General features: G+C 38.7%; 3 protein-coding genes across 16 annotated transcripts in view; 2 read left to right on the forward strand and 1 right to left on the reverse strand.

Annotated features, from left to right (window-relative positions):
* Positions 1-998, forward strand: part of SUPT20H (SPT20 homolog, SAGA complex component) — a 48,506-nt gene extending 47,508 nt beyond the window's left edge. For 11 of the 13 annotated variants that reach the window (XM_069064643.1, XM_069064642.1, XM_069064647.1 and 8 more), the window contains one exon: positions 433-998. In XM_069064643.1, the coding sequence (XP_068920744.1) occupies positions 433-573 (141 nt within the window). In that variant the 3' untranslated portion in view covers positions 574-998. The remainder of the gene's footprint in view (positions 1-432) is intronic. The other 2 variants (XM_069064645.1, XM_069064649.1) reach the window with 1 other exon arrangement.
* Positions 917-13,912, reverse strand: EXOSC8 (exosome component 8). Of its 2 annotated transcripts, none has more exons than XM_069064658.1 (11): positions 13,669-13,912; positions 12,876-12,907; positions 12,472-12,535; positions 11,297-11,370; positions 10,524-10,569; positions 6,304-6,409; positions 6,173-6,218; positions 3,445-3,541; positions 2,125-2,245; positions 1,505-1,611; positions 917-1,128 (listed from the first exon to the last, which is right to left on the reverse strand). In XM_069064658.1, exons 1-11 carry the CDS (start codon positions 13,868-13,870, stop codon positions 1,013-1,015), a joined length of 1,011 nt encoding a protein of 336 aa, XP_068920759.1. In that variant the 5' UTR covers positions 13,871-13,912; the 3' UTR covers positions 917-1,012. The 2 variants fall into 2 exon arrangements, with proteins under 2 accessions (XP_068920759.1, XP_068920760.1); XM_069064659.1 differs by having other exon boundaries at positions 12,876-12,912; positions 13,669-13,753.
* An 811-nt stretch (positions 13,913-14,723) lies between these two features.
* Positions 14,724-15,632, forward strand: part of ALG5 (ALG5 dolichyl-phosphate beta-glucosyltransferase) — a 54,132-nt gene continuing 53,223 nt past the window's right edge. The window contains exon 1 of the mRNA XM_069064660.1: positions 14,724-14,922. Within this exon, the coding sequence (XP_068920761.1) occupies positions 14,857-14,922 (66 nt within the window). The 5' untranslated portion in view covers positions 14,724-14,856. The remainder of the gene's footprint in view (positions 14,923-15,632) is intronic.

Here is a 15,632-nt window from a genome sequence, read left to right on the forward strand (position 1 = left end):
GCAGAAAATATAGCAGTGTTCATACTATTAAATGTCATAACTTCTGGTGTTTTCCGTTATTTTAGTATAAATAACTAATATAGAAAGGAAAAGGAACTTGAAACTTGAGATGTAAATATTTATATTGTTACAAACTCCCATGAACCATGTTGGTCACTGAAGTTGCTGAGTTACTACAGTAAAGATTGACAGGGCAAAATAACAAAATTTAAAGTTGATCAGTGATCTTAAAAAAGCCCTCAGCAGGCTTCCGTGCCACTGGTGCTGCTTGACTGTGCATTGTCTCAATGTGGTACAGTCCCCTTTTTGTTATTATGGTGCTTTCTCACTTTCAAGTTTTGTTGTTTTCCATCATTCTCTCTCAAGAAAAGCACCTGTCCATACCTACCTAAATTTAACATAACTTGATTTTTTTCCTTCCCCCTCTGGCAGCAGTTGCGATTCTTACAGCATCAAATGGCTATGGCAGCAGCAGCAGCAGCACAAACAGCTCAGCTCCATCGGCATCAACATACAGGCAGCCAGTCAAAAAGTAAAATGAAGAGAGGCACGCCAACCACTCCAAAATTCTGAGTCACGAATTATTTAGGTTTTTTTTTTCTCTTCAAAAAAAGAACATTGACTCAAAGGGTTCTTCTGGGTTTTTATTTCACTTGCTTTTGTTTTGTTGGGTTTTTTTAAGTGTCAGTATTTTACATGGCTAGAGTGGGGGCAGAAGTACCAAGATAATATGGGAACCCAACCCTGAAATTTTACAAATTAGGGAGTTCATCTAACAAATTAGGGTTGGTTTTCTTAAGTCACAGCCTTTTAAACAGTTGCTTTACTGTGCATTTTTTTTCCATTAAGGAATACTGTATATAGTATAAGGAGGTGGCCTAAGAAATTCTAAGGGGAAAAAAGGACTTTGTAAATGTAGTATTGATATTTGTTTATTTAGTATAAAAGATTTGTGAGCACTGTAACAAATACAATTTTTACAAATCCATTTTGAAAAATATGTGCTGGCTGTTTATTTTGGTTTCATACTCTTAATTACTTCATCCATCAGTTTCTTTGCTTCTTTGTGTCTTGTAACTGCCCGACTCATACAGTCCTGAAGTTTAGCTCCAGTTAGCCCACTTCCACCTGAAAAGAAATTTTATATACTACACTGGTTATTTTACTTTTTCCCATTGATGCTGATTAAAACAAAACAGAATCACCCAGAAAAACGTAACATGGGAAATGAAGAATATTTTATTGTCTTGACTAGGATACTGACTAGGATATTGTCTCAAAAAAGTTACATATGATAATTCTAAAAGTGGCCTTGTTCTGGAAAGAATCTGAAGTAGGGAAGAAACAGTGACAGTCTAATCCTGATGAACAAAATTCCACTTTTTTTAACGGTCATAGTGTTATACTGATTAAGGTAATTTTTTTGTCCAGCATATCCTACAGAAAAGGGTAACACAGATGATTGTTAAAGATTATATTTATAAGTTGAAGTAAAATAACATGCCTGGTTTGTGTAGACAACACAGTTTGCCTTCCTCATCCATTACAACTGTTAAGGTTCCTGTTGCCAGATGTTCCTCTTCTCCCGTAGGGTCAACTATGAGTAAAGTGCTATAGAAGACAAGACATACTAATTCTTTGCAACTCAGCTTTAACACACAAAATAAAACATGTTCAGAAGGGCACAGGTACAGCCAATTGTAACTTTTTAAAATTCTAGAATTACAAAGAACAGAAGTTCCAATCCAATCATCCTCATAGACATTTTGTAGTAGAAAAGTCCTAGTTCTGGAATGTTTTATTAGCTCTGTAACCTTAGGTGACTCTTAAATTTTCTGAGTCTGCTGCTTCACCTGTAAAATGTTATAATTCTTGTGCCACCTAACTTGAATATTGAAGACAAAATGAGATACTTTGTGTGATGACAGAAGTGTCAGCTCCTGATAAGCCAGGAATAATCAAGAGTAACTTGGAAACTTTATATTTGCAAACAGTAAGGATTGAAAATTACTGATAAATACAGTGATACTGAAGCAGTTTTTCCCAAAAGAAAATTCTCAGGGTAAACCAAGAAGAAGAAAAGGACGAGTATATTTTAAAAATTCTACCACCTTATTAACTTACTCATCAAATATAGCAAATGATGTGGCGATCGGATGTGTTCTAATATTCAAGTGACTTTTCTTTTTAAAATTAACTTCAGCTAAGCCAGTTTCTTCATTTATAGTAACTGTAGGTAATTCGACTGCAAAAAGACAAATAATTATTATAGTTTCTAAAAGGCATCTGAGTTGTAGGGTACTTTCACTAGCTAAACCCCAAGTGAATTTTTCTTTCCTCCCACCTCAAGTTTTACCAAAAACAATCCTACCATCTAAGATATACCTGAATTTCTCTTAAAATTAAAAAATTTGTGATTGTGAATCTTTCCTCATTTGTTGCTGTCCTATAAAAGAAGACATGAAGGCAGAGGTAGAAGTAGTAATGCAACTACTACAAATGTTATGCAAAACTAAGCATAATTTATGCCCACAGAACTTTCTTCACAAAACCTAAATACGTTAAAGCCATTACTGATGGTTTAAATAGGTTTAGTTAAATCTGCTTTAGACAGCTAATTCCATTTAACTTACTGTACCATACAAAGGGAAGGCCAATTCTGGTAAATGTTACTAGTCCACCCCAGTGAACCAAAGGTCACAGCAGCAGAGAGGTCAATATGTTATTGGGAGCCTTGTATTCCTACAGCCAAATTCCCCTAGCAGAGAACTTGTGTGGGAAAGGAATACAAGACAGCTCCAAACAAGATGCCCCCAGCCACCAACCATTCCACCTGTCTTAAGGCAAATCTCCAAAATAAATTGTTATTGATAGGAGATTGTGTCTCTGATCTGAGTGGATGGATTCAAAAGTCAGAAGACTTGCGTTTGCATCCCAGCTCAGATAGTTTATAACTGTTCTTGAAGTCACATTAAAACACCATAACCACCACTCTTCAAAGGGTTTTAAGATGTCTTATATGTCTTAAAATGTTATATAAATGTGAGATGTTATTAAAAAAAAACTGGGTAATGTGCCTTTCCTTAAAGGCTTACAATTTTAAATAAGTTTACTAAATTTTTTTTTTCTAACAGGCAAACAAAAGCAAAACTAAACACAGGGACAGTATAAGAAAACTAGTATCTAAGTCTTTGTAGTAGAATTACTATTAGTCACAAAACTCAATTTCAGTTATAAAAAAGAACCCAAATAACTATAATGAGATATAAGTTTCTGTTAATACCATTGCTAAATGTGACTTCAAATTATACTATTTGTTTGCAGTAGCTGAGGATGTCTTATCAGCAACACATGCTTGATTATTCAATTACCAGTCAGTTTACTTACCAGTTGGAATCCTATTACTGAGGTAAGTCTATAAACTTTGTTACTAATCTCACTTACCATTTCTTAAAGCTGCTAACAAAGCAAATGTGCAGGCATCCAAGATGTTCCCATCATAGTCAAGGCAAATGAGATCACAATATAGAACCCATGCAAGCTAAAAGAAAGTTTCCACAGAAAGAGCCTTTTACTGGATATAGATATAGTAAAGTTAATTTGTCTTAGCAGGAATCTCAAATCCAGCCTAGAGACTGCTTACCATCCAAGTCATAAATTACATAGCCCTTTTGTCTCTCTCTTCAGAAGAATACGTAGAGTAGTAGAGCAATTTATATAAGTTTAAGACAAACATGCAATTTGAATCTGAGATGGAAAGTTACATGAATTTTTCCTTAATGAGTATCATTATCACCAATGCTTGACTTAGCCTCAGAAATTCTCTTGCAAGGTATTTTATATCTTAAATAAAATTAGCCCAATTTTAGAATCTAAACATTTTCCCACAGAAATCTTGTTTTAAGTAATAGACTCTGAGACTAATACTACTTGTCTTCATGAGTATGTTACATAGTACTTTATAGGTTAAATAGATTTTTGAAGGCTAGCCTGAGTATTTAACTATCATTTGGTAGCACTGTTCCTGTGGGAAAATGCATATTGATTCAAACAGCTGACTCCAACCCCACCCCTGTCCTCAATCCAATCAGTTGCCAAGTCTGTCTCTACAACATCTCTGGCCTCCCAACCTCTTTTCCCACTTGTGGCCAATACCTAGCTTAGTTCCTCATCACCTCTTACCAGACTTGCACAATAAGCTCTTAATTAATCTCCCTCCTTCCAGGCTCTTTAATTCTTTAATCCACTCTCTACAGCACTTGTATGACCATATCCTTTCCTAATTCAAGAAGCTTCTTACAGCCTCTAGAATAAAGTAAAAACTACTCAGCTTTTCATTTAAAGCCCTTCACAATTTGGCTTGTGCAACTGAATTTGTAGAGGTAACACCAAAATTCTAAACGTGGAAGACTGGGTATATGCTGGTGCTGCTGACAGAAACAGGAAAGAGGAACAAGGGTAATGGAGAAGAATATGCTTTGTTGTTAAACATAGACTTCCAGGTGCTGACAGGACGTGTCAGGGGTGTTGTATTCTGAAGGGTTAGAGCTGGGGATGTAGGAATGCAAATTTGAGAATCATGCATATAAGTGGTACATAACTGAAATCTGAGGAATGAATTTGATTTCCAGAGGAGATTTTGAATGGAAAGAGCCAGGAATGGAAGACTCCAATAGACAAAAACTTTTAAGATGTCAGGAAAAGGACAGAGCTAATAGAAAAAGGAGGAGCAGTAAAAAACAGAGATAGATCCTGACAAGTGTGCTGTCTCTGAAGCCAACCAAGTGGTAAACTGTTTGATATCAATAACAAACTACAAACATACAGTTTGGGGTTATGAATTTGAGATTGAAGGGGTTCTGTTTTTTTTAATATAAAAGGAATTTGAAATAACTTTACATGACAGCTTTAAAAATGTTACAGAAATCACTATTCAGTACTTCATCACTCAGTACAAAATCAGTATTTTAGTACTTTGGGCCAACTAGATGGTGCAGTGAATAGAGCACCGGCCCCACAGTCAGGAGAACCTGGGTCCAAATCTGGCCTCAGACACTTAACACTTAAAAGCCGTGTGACTTTGAGCAAATCACATAGCCCCAATTGTCCTGCCTTCCCCCCTCCAAAAAAGAAAAATAATTCAGTACTTCAAGAATGCATAATTTCAATGGTGTAGGTATGCCTCTTCCACCAATACAAAACACAGTCCCCTCTATGCCTTCATAAGATTAGTTATCCCTTACACATCACAACTTTCTCCATTGCAGTTTTGACATACTGCAGGTCAGCATAAGAAATGGGAAGGGGCAGGGGGGAAGGTTGTGGGAACCTCAGACAACATGGGCACAAGCAAAGGCCAGGAGATGACACAGAGCTATGACCAAATACTTAACTCAGATTTTACTATAAGACTGTAAATATCCCATAAAAAAAATAAATCACACTTCTTCTCTGGTACTTAGAGAGGGTCAAAAAATTTTACACAGATTTTCCAGATCATGGGAGCACCTTGCCCCTAATCCCCTTGATGTCAAAGGGATAAATTGTATTATATAGTGAATTTCCGTGACCAAAAAAATGTTCCTCACTGCCTGGTGGCCAAATGTCTGCTGGTGAACATCTCCACTTACGCTTATTAGCTGGTGAAGGACCTGAAAGAGCATACATTCTGCAGATTCAGCTTCCAAGAATTTAGGGTTATCTCTCTGACACAAAAAAGCAAAGGGGCAGGAGTGTGGTAAAAGAGAGGGGTTAGGATTAAAAGTTTTAAAATAGTACCTGTGGTGATTATTTATTTTTTTGCTTTTTGGAGGGCAATTGGGGTTGACTTGCCTAAGATCACATGGCTAGTTTTTGTGTTAAGTGTCTAAGGCCAGATCTGAACTCACGACCTCCTGACTCTAGGGCTAGTGCTCTATTCACTGCGCCACTTAGCTGCCCCAACCCGTGGTGATTTAAAAGCAACAGATTAAACAAGTAGCATGCTTCTTGGGTTTTTCAATGGTGCTTATTTTCTAGGATTGATGTCTTTATTGTATTCTACCTAAAACATAACACAGGTTATGGAGTCTTTACATTTCACAGCCATTTCATCCTAAACAAAATAAAAACAAAAATCTACAGTACTTTAAAAAAATATATAAAATCACTCACTGTGCCTCTTTACTCTTACCTTTCCATGAGAAATACACAAATCTTCCTTCTGTATTATCTGTGAACTTGATCAAAGAGAGAAGGTAGAGTAAATTACAAGGAAAAATTAACTTTAAAGTCACTGATACTCAAATTATTGGAATGTCTTACTTGTCAATCACATCTGCAATGAACTGACTAGCCACTTGGGCCTCTTCCCCAGGAGGTCCAGACCGAAATCTTGATGAACACAGAGGTGGTAGATCCACATTTGGAACTGTTTAAAAAAAGGGGGAGTGGGGAACCACTCTACAACTGTGAACTCAAGAGAAATCACATGGCAAAACTTTTTGCTTTCGGGACATTTTCAAAATGGCACACTCTACTTTTAACATTTTAAAAACAGAAAATCATCAGTCATTTGTAAGTACAAAAGTGATTTAAGGGACCCTGTGGTCCAGGATATTCCTGCTCAGATATGGATTCAATTTGATAACCTTTGAGATCACTTCCAACTCTGAGAGTCTGAAGAGGCTGTCTTTGATAGAATGGCTTGGGAATTAGCAAGCAATTTGAAAAAGTGCAAGGGGGCAAAGGGATTGAATAAATGCATTCTTCTTGTTCTAATTCAACTTCATCCATGGACATTTTAGTTAAAAGTTAAAAGCCACACTAAGGCAAGAGCAGAGGACAGTCCTTGTCACATCAGCTCCACAGTGACCTATGAAGGGAAGACTCATCTAAATTTTAAGCACTCTTTACAGGAGAGTGGTTTAGTTAAGCATTTCAAACTATATTCCCTATCAGTCTACATAAAGGTGATTTCTCTAACATTTAAAGTACTCTTCCACAATACTTTAATTTTGTCTCAAGGGCAGTAATTTTCCCAAAAGTGCTCCAAGTTCTTTTAGCTTCTCCAAAAGCAAGTGTCTGCAGCAGGAGTTCCTTTAACCTGAAAATTCACAACTGGCTCTTTTTAAAATTGTTTTGCATATGCCGATTCTTCACATGAAAAAGCAGGGAAGTCAGAATTTTAAGAAATGCATATTAGCATAAAGAAATATATTTCTGGAAATAAAGAAAAACCAAATCAGTTTACACAACAAAAATATATATATCTATCAATTCCACTATTAAATCACTTCATAGCCATGATATTCATTTAACTTTGTTGCCTCAATTCTGTTTATAAGGGTAACCAAAAGTCCTACCTCTCTCACAGGGTTTTTAGGATATAAAAGATATGAAGTTATGTGTGTGTGTGTGTGTGTATGTATATATATGTATACACACACACACACACACACACACACAAGATATATCAAAGATAGAATATAAAAGAAAAAAGATTTGCTAACACTGTGAAATAGGGGAACACTGTGTCAACAGCACAGTGGAAAGAATACTGGACTTGGAATCAGGAGAAGATGAACTCCCACCTCTGACACTGCTAGCTATGTGACCGTGGGCATGTCACTAACCTTGGACACTCAGTTTCTTCATCTGTAAAATAGATATAATAAAAGAAGAACCTACCTTATATTGTTGTGAGGATCAAATGAAGTAATATGTAAAGTGCTTTACGTAACAATATAGGGTTTTTAACAATCATTTATTAAAAATGCAAGGCATTGTTATATAATTATGTAACCATAACAAAGATTCACTGTGGACAGGTACAAAAGATATATAAAGACTTAAACTGAATATAGAGATGAACCACCTTAGCTCAGAATTATACTAGGAGGCATAATATTGCTAAGACATTATATTTAAAATGCAGCTTGACAAATCAGCAAACTATTTTAAGTCAGAACCTAAGAAAACTTCAGAAAGCTAAGTGCTACAAAATTTGGACAAGATGATAATACACTACATGTAATCAAAGCTGGATGAACGAATGAACTTAAAAGACTAGAAAGTAACAGACCAATGCAATGTCAACTTGGAGAGAGCTCTCGTAACTGAATGCCACAAAATTGTGTCCTTAGTCCTGTGCTAGTTCATACCTATGATTCAAAGGTTGACACATTTATCAAAATTTTTGTATGACACAAATGCTGAAATAGCTAACATGTCAGACAATATACAGAATCTGAAAAAAGACCATAACAGGCCAAAATCATGGGCTGGCTATATATGATGAAATCTAATAGTAAAAAAACTAAAGCCTTATATGAGTTTAAAAAATAAATTTCATAAGAATAATATGACAAAAGTGCTTATAGACAGAAGTTTACATTAAATAGAGTGGGGGGGGAGGGTTAGGGGTCCACAAGCTCCACATAAATCACCAGTGAGATAGGTCATCCAATTCAATCGAATAAGTATAAGAAAGGCACAGTTAGATACTGGAAAGTAAAGACAAAATCTTTTGATCAAGCCCTACCCTTAAAAACCTTACCACTTGGTAGGAATGTTGTAGAAGGGATTCTTGATCAGTAAAGGGCTCAATCACAAAGATGACCTTTGTGATCCTTTCCAACTCTGATTCTGAACAGGGCTATAATTAATCAATAAGCCTCTGTTAAAGAGGCTACTTATCAAATATGCATGTTAGCTTCTTTATCATTTCTACCTCTGCCCATTCCTTGGTCCTGCCTTATAACAACATATTTGTTATCATTAAGGAAATAAAGGCTTTGGATGGGGCTCAAATTGCCTCCATTCATTTTAAATTCCATTCTACAGATAATACTACAGTTGTAAAACTTATGCTGTAGTATAAACCATATATATGTGTATGTATATGTGTGTGTACCCACACATACACGTACATATACACACACACTGTATACTATACCCAACTAAAACAAGACAGAAGAGAATGGATGTGAAAGCACTTGGTAAACAAATAGACATTATTGCTGCCTAAGGAGCTAAAACAAGTGTGAAAAATAAAAGAATAGCAAAGTAATCATAACTGCTAAGAGTTCAGATATCAGGGTGAAACTTTCATAAAAAGTGGAGATTTGCCAGTTTAATAAAGACTTTTAGGCACTTGACATTATAGAGGAGCTAGGTGGCCCAGTGGATAGAGTAATGGGCCTGAAGTCAGGAAGACCAGAGCTCAAATTCTGCGTCAGACATGCACTAGCTGTGTGACCCTTTTTGCCAAGCAAATCTTGACCAAGGTCAGAGTCAGACACAAATGGAAACAACTAAACAACAAAAAGGTAATTGTCATATCTTTAGCATACCTCAATAACTATAACTTGTCCAGGTCTTGTTATCTCTTGATGCAACTACAGATATACAATGTTATACCTACACTCTCCATACATAGACATTGTAATATTGACAATGAACCTCAGAGGTTCAGTGATTAGCCAAATGTCCATTACTGCAGAAGCTGAAGTTTTTAAATGGAGAAGTCAACTTTAAAACCTAGATCTGTTAATTACTGTGCTAGATCAATAGTTATCAAAAGTATGTGGTCTAGAAACTACTCCCTTCTTTCAGGGGGTGCATGAGGTTAAAACTATTTTCATAGTAATACATTTTCATTTCTAATATGATAAATACCAATAGATATAAACCAAATAAAAGTTCGGGGGTGGAGGGGGAATGTCCTCAATTTTTAAGAATGTACAGGGGTCCTGAGACCAAACATTTTGAGAACTGCTATGCTAGGTGACTGCTTCAAAAGATGAAAACAAAGCAAACTCTTGATCTGTGACTCAAAACAGGAACTCCTCTATGCCATAAAAGTTAATTTACAGATACAAATAATGGTAATAATTAGTGTGATTAAAACACAAGTATCCCTTGTTATCCATCTGCTTTCTAAATGGAATTTAATTTTCATGTAATATATTTGAATGGGCCTGGTATGTTTACCAATATAAATCATTACCCTTCTAATTCTTACCAGATAGTCTTAATGACTTAATGCCAAAAAAAAAAAATATCTATCATCTTGTGGCCAATCTAATGAGACTCTCCAAAGCTAACCAGGCTATTCCTTGGAAATTAAACATACAGTCTCTCTCTACACTTGTACTGGGTGCCTTCTTCAGCCTCACAACCTACCCAGAGTTTGTGCTCTGCTACCATAGCCTCCAAGTACCTAGAGTCTGTCTCCTTGCTAAGATGACTCATCAGAGGAGGGCTTTAGGATGTGACAAAAGTTATATCTAAAAAAAGTTATATCTAATCTGTTGGGTTAAATTCACTCTATTATTTTTCTTTCTTGATTTTTCCACTGGATAACAGCATTATCCAGAACACTTTCTGGGAACATCCTTGCTTGATATATGAAGGGATACATATATCGTTTTTAGATTTATGAAAGTATTTTCTTTACTCCAGTGTATCTGACTTAGCCTACAAATAATCTGAAATAAAGTGATATACCTAATTAGTATTTTAAAAAACACATTTTAACTTACCAATATAACCTTTATTGAGTGAATCTACTGGGGGTGCTGCAAACTCCTATAAACAAAACAAAAAGGTTTCCCTTGCTTTACTAAAGGAAAATTATAAAAGAAAAATTTATATTGCAGTTCTATAAACACACTATTATGTAAACTATTTTCTTTTGAACAGCTTAGGTTTTCCATTATGTTCCATACAAAGTAAATGCCTGAAAATAAAATAATTTTTATGATTTCATGTTACCAACAGGCTTACCCTAGGAATCTTAATTCCTTAAATAATTTTTAAAATCTGAAAAATTAAAAATGAATTCCAGTTTTGATGCATCCAAAGAATAGTCATATCACAATTAGTGTGTCATTACTGAACTTTGTTAAAATCAACTCTATTACTAATCCTTAAATTGCTCTTTGGAAATAAAAACAAAAACTTGATAAAAATGCTACTGGATTTTCCAGTCAACTGCAGTGTTATAGACATTCATTACCATCTAATAAGAGAAATGAGAAGCATTGTGGCAAAAGGATACTGAGCTTCCCTGATAGTAAGGAAAACCTGGGTTTAAGTCCAGCATCTGACACATCCTGGCTATGTCATCCTGGCCATTACTTAACCTGTCAGTGTCCCAGGTAAGTCTCCAAGACTCCATCTGTACTAGTAGAGAGAGTATCCTCACCAGGAGCTCCCTATACTGATGAAATCAAAGGTCTGGTAAAAAAAAAAAAATGACCAATGAAACTAATTTGGTAACTCTTTTAGATGATTAAATGAAAAAGAGACCTACCGCTTTAACTCCACAAATTACTGTTGTATTTCCCAACTTCACTAAAGCAGAACCATCTGCAGTAGTAATTGAACCTGATATTTAACAGATTAAAAAACTTATTAGAAAAAAAATTTCAAAAGTCATTTTACCAGTAATTATTACCAGGTTTAACATTGTTGTCCATTTGGTTAAAAACTCATCATGGTTTACATGTATTTGGAGGTTCTGGTTAAGTCAGTGAAATTTTGCTTCTAGTTTGCCTCATTAGTCAGTGGACAGAAAGTCTAATTCTACCTAAAGTCAAGTCTAATTCAACAAACATTTGTACTGTGCCAGGTGCTGGAATATAAAGACAAAACCCAAACAATTCCTGTTCTTGAGGAACCTATATTCTTTGAGGGGATAGAACTAGTATGCTGGTAAGTACAATATGGGGCAATTTGAGCAGAAGGGGGGAATATCAGAAAGGATAGTACAGAAGGCAGCATCTGAGAAGAGCTAAGATAAAGAGGGAATGCATTTGAAGCAGGAGAAGCAACAAATAAAGCACAGAGATGAAATGTAGAGATTGAGGTGCAACTAGTAGGCCAGTTTGGCTGGAATATGAAGTTGAATAAAGGTCAATAATATGAAATAAGACTGAAATGGTAAAGAGGAGCCAGACTGTAAAGGGCTTTAAGTGCCAGGCTGAAGAATTTGCATTTATATCAGAGGCAATAGGGAGCCACCAAACAAAGAGGTGCCAAGTTTATTACAGATAAACTATGTACTTACACAGGTTATTTTAATTCACAATCAAGTGATTATCCTTAAGTAAATTTCATTACAAAATATTTTGAATCCTTTGCTTTAGTGGATTTGGTTACTGCATATTGCTGGAAACAAACTGGGGCTTAGTAATATTCCATATAGAAATTTTTGTTGTAGCTATATTTGTTAAAATAAGAGTTGGTTTATTATTCATAAGAGAACCATGATTTCAACAGCACTTCTTACTCCACCTACCCTTTCATAAATAACTCATGTACTTAAGCCTATGTAAACAATTTATGATGGGTAAATAGGAACAAAATGAAAAGCATTTAAAAAAAAAAATCAAGAATTTATCACCAGTATCCAAACAAGCACTACACATCAAGATGGTTTTGTATTAGAGCATTTACTTTCTTTTTTATAACACAGAATACTCTTACCTATATTGACAGTAGTGGTCCTGAATTCCCCGAGCTCCCTTCCATCTGGACGGCAGTTCTCTTTCTAAATAAATAAACATGATTCACAAATATTTTACCTTAATAGTCCTACAGGTATATCATTCATTCAGTTATACTTCTCTACATCTGTTGTGTGAACCATAAAAAGGCTTGGCTGAAATCTAGTTTGAACTAAACAATGTAATAAACACAAGACATATAACAAGAGGCAGGGTTTAATTCCTGGCTCATACCCTGTATGACCCTGACAAGTCACTCAATCTAGGCCTCAGTTTCATCATCTGTAAAATGAGGGGACTGAACTAGATAACTCGGGTCTTTTCCAATTCTAAGTTTAAAGTTCTAAATGTACCTTTAAATGTTCTAAATGTGCATTTACTTACCAAAAATCTCCTATAATATTCCAATGGTTCCACTGTTCTGAAATAAATGATTAAAAATAAAACTTATTTTGAAAGATTCAAAAGAATACTAAAGCAAACATAGTTCAAGTTATCTAGTCCAACTCATTCTGACGTTATTAAATACCACACATTCTTAACATCACAAAATAGTCTATTTTTAAGGGGTCCCTGTGCAGTTTCTGCTCCATTGCACCTCTTTTCCGGGGCGCCAGCTTTGTTTCTTTAAATATTTACAGATTTGGCCAACAGTTTTATTTAGAGCTGGACTTTTTAACTGTAGTAAAAGAAGCAAATCCTGTCACATTTTTGTTTATACCACATATCCAGCCCATCTAGGATCAGATGGAACTTACTGGCAGCTGCAGCAACACGTGCGGCGGTTCCCGGGAAGGAAGCGTGGTAAAGACCTGGGTGGGCTGGGAGGTCAGGAGCCCCCTGCCCTCTGCGCTGACCGCCCGGGCCCGGGGCACTTGGGGAGTCTTGATCGACTCTTCTCAGGCCAGAGGCGCAGAGGGCCAAGTTACCCTGCACAGCTGATGGCCCTAAAAGCCGACTGCCTCCCCTAGACGCCCCATTCCGGGAAGGGGAAGCGGGGCCCACGGGGACAGAAATAGGGGGTATCCCGGAGCACAGAAGGCGGAGGACGGCCCACCTGGGCAGGCCGCGGGGCTCAGCTCTCCCTCTGCCGCCGCCGCCCCAGGAGCCCCAGGCCCCTGCGTCTTCCCCCAGTTCCCGCCACCCCTCCCGATGGAGTCCCCCCCGGGAGACTCACTTGAATCCAGCCGCCATGTTCGACGTGTCCCACGTGCTTCCCGGCGTCCGCCGGCCGCCCTCCTCCTCCAGCGCCCGCTCCGCCTCCGCACATTCGACACGGAGTTCGGCTGCCGTGCGGGCCCCGGGACTGAGATGGCAGGGGAGGGCGACGACGACCAGCTGCTGGCTTGCTGACCTGGCACTGAGCGAAGCGATGGCATCTCTCTGGTTTTCTTTGGTTTTGAATTTTAGCGAATCTCCGTTTGGGGAAATGAACACCGACTCGGGGAAATCAGGCTAAGGTGGCATCACCCTTGAGCTGCCCCATTTGGGGTTTGTGGGGGGCCCACCGGGGCGTGGTTTGCCCGGACCCCAGCGCGGGAGCTGGAGGCAACTTTTGAACCCTTGGTCTGCAGAATGAGGGAGGAATTGAGCACTTAGCGGAGCCCAGTGCATTCGTTCATTTGGCCCACATGACGGTGTGCCTTTGCCCCCGCTCTACCCTTTCTTTCGAGGAAGATGGGGAGGTTTTCTTCACCCAGGCGTGTGTGTCGCCCGCGGGCACGGGAGAGGGTGGTTTGCCATTACTGAAGATGCACCTTCCGCCGACTAGGTGGCTGCCAACACTAGCACGTTTTTGGTTTGCTTGCTTTTACAGGTAACCCATTATGCACCGTATAAAAGCACCACTTAAATATATTAAACTCCTTTGGAGATAGACCAAAATATCCATCTCGGAGAGCTCGTTCCCGGGAGTGAGACGAGGAACAACCAGGGACCCGGCAGTGGGCTCCGAGATGTCTCTCGGATATCTATTGGTCTGATAGAAAAATGGGATGAATTCCTCCTCCTCACACCCCAAGGGAATTCAATATCTTGAAAAAAAAAAAAAAAAGAGCCAACAGACCAAACCTCTAGAGGGGCCCAGATCGAAGATTACTTAGGTCGTGCCTGGGACAGGAAACACTTCCGCGGGGCGGGGCAAGAGGCTCAGGGTGCACATGCGCGGTGGGAGCCAGATTGTCAAAGTGAGGTTCGCGGGGGTGCGTTTCCGGTAGGCGGCGCTGTGCGAGCTGGCCGGGAACCTCCCGACGCTGGAGGCGGGGCGCGGCTGCAGCCTTAGCAGCCGAGCAGTCGGCGCTTCCGCTTAGGTGTAGGTGCGGGATAGGGCCACATCAAGGAAAGCTTTCGGCCCTGGGGATGGAGGATGGTGCCCTTCCTGGAGCAGCTGGCGGTGCTCGTCGTGGCGTTGGTGGCCGCGGCGCTGATCCTGGTGAGGAGGGGGAGGGATCCGGGACCCCGGCCCGGCGGGCCCGCCTTCCCTGAGGACGATCCCGCTCCCTGGCTGCAGGCCCTGGCAACCCTGCCTTAGTGTCTTCCTCCCAGGCCCTTGTTTCCAGCTCTCCCAGCCAGGCGAACATCCCTGTCCTCTAGTCCTCCCCCTAGGCCGTAGATTTAGAACTGGAAGGAACCCAAGAGGTCATTTTACAGATAGGAAAACTGAGGAAGTAACTTAAAACTCAAAGTCTAATTTCTTTTCAGACCCAGGATCTGAATCCAGTTTTCTGCCTGCAGATCGGTGGTCTTTGCACCCCACCTTACTGTCTCACTTCCCTCCAGTCTTTTCATCACACCCTGTCTTCTGGATACTGTGACCCTGAGATATTGCCTCTTCATTTCTTGGGCCACGTGCTCCAGTCTTTTCTCCACTTTGCCCAGGGAAAGTGGTGGTAGCAAGGCAGTGCCAGAAGTAACCTCTTAGTATTAACTGAAGGAGAGATGAGTAAATGAATGAATGAATGAGCATAAGAAAAAGTGTTCATGTGCTAAGGGAGATGAATGAATGAATGAATGAAGATAATCCCAATTGGAAGCAAGAAGAGGTAGGGGTGCATTTCAACCATCCTATATGTTTGGAGTTATTCTATCCCCTTATAGAGACCCCTGATCTCATTGTTACAAGCTGTTATAAAGAATTTAATC

The sequence above is a fragment of the Petaurus breviceps genome, unplaced genomic scaffold (assembly GCF_028583685.1).
Source record: "Petaurus breviceps papuanus isolate PSGF00001 unplaced genomic scaffold, PetGlider_PUasm1.0 90639, whole genome shotgun sequence".
NCBI classification, from domain to species: domain Eukaryota; kingdom Metazoa; phylum Chordata; class Mammalia; order Diprotodontia; family Petauridae; genus Petaurus; species Petaurus breviceps.

Bases quoted from the DNA above. Each gene is read 5' to 3' on its own strand.
- EXOSC8 (XM_069064658.1), bottom strand. From the start codon at position 13,870: ATGCCATCGCTTCGCTCAGTGCCAGGTCAGCAAGCCAGCAGCTGGTCG. The intron at 6,219-6,303 runs GTAAGACATTCC...TCTTTGATCAAG, and splicing joins ATTGCAGATGTGATTGACAA to TTCACAGATAATACAGAAGG. The intron at 1,129-1,504 runs GCATGTTATTTT...ATTTCTTTTCAG, and splicing joins GTGTTGTCTACACAAACCAG to GTGGAAGTGGGCTAACTGGA.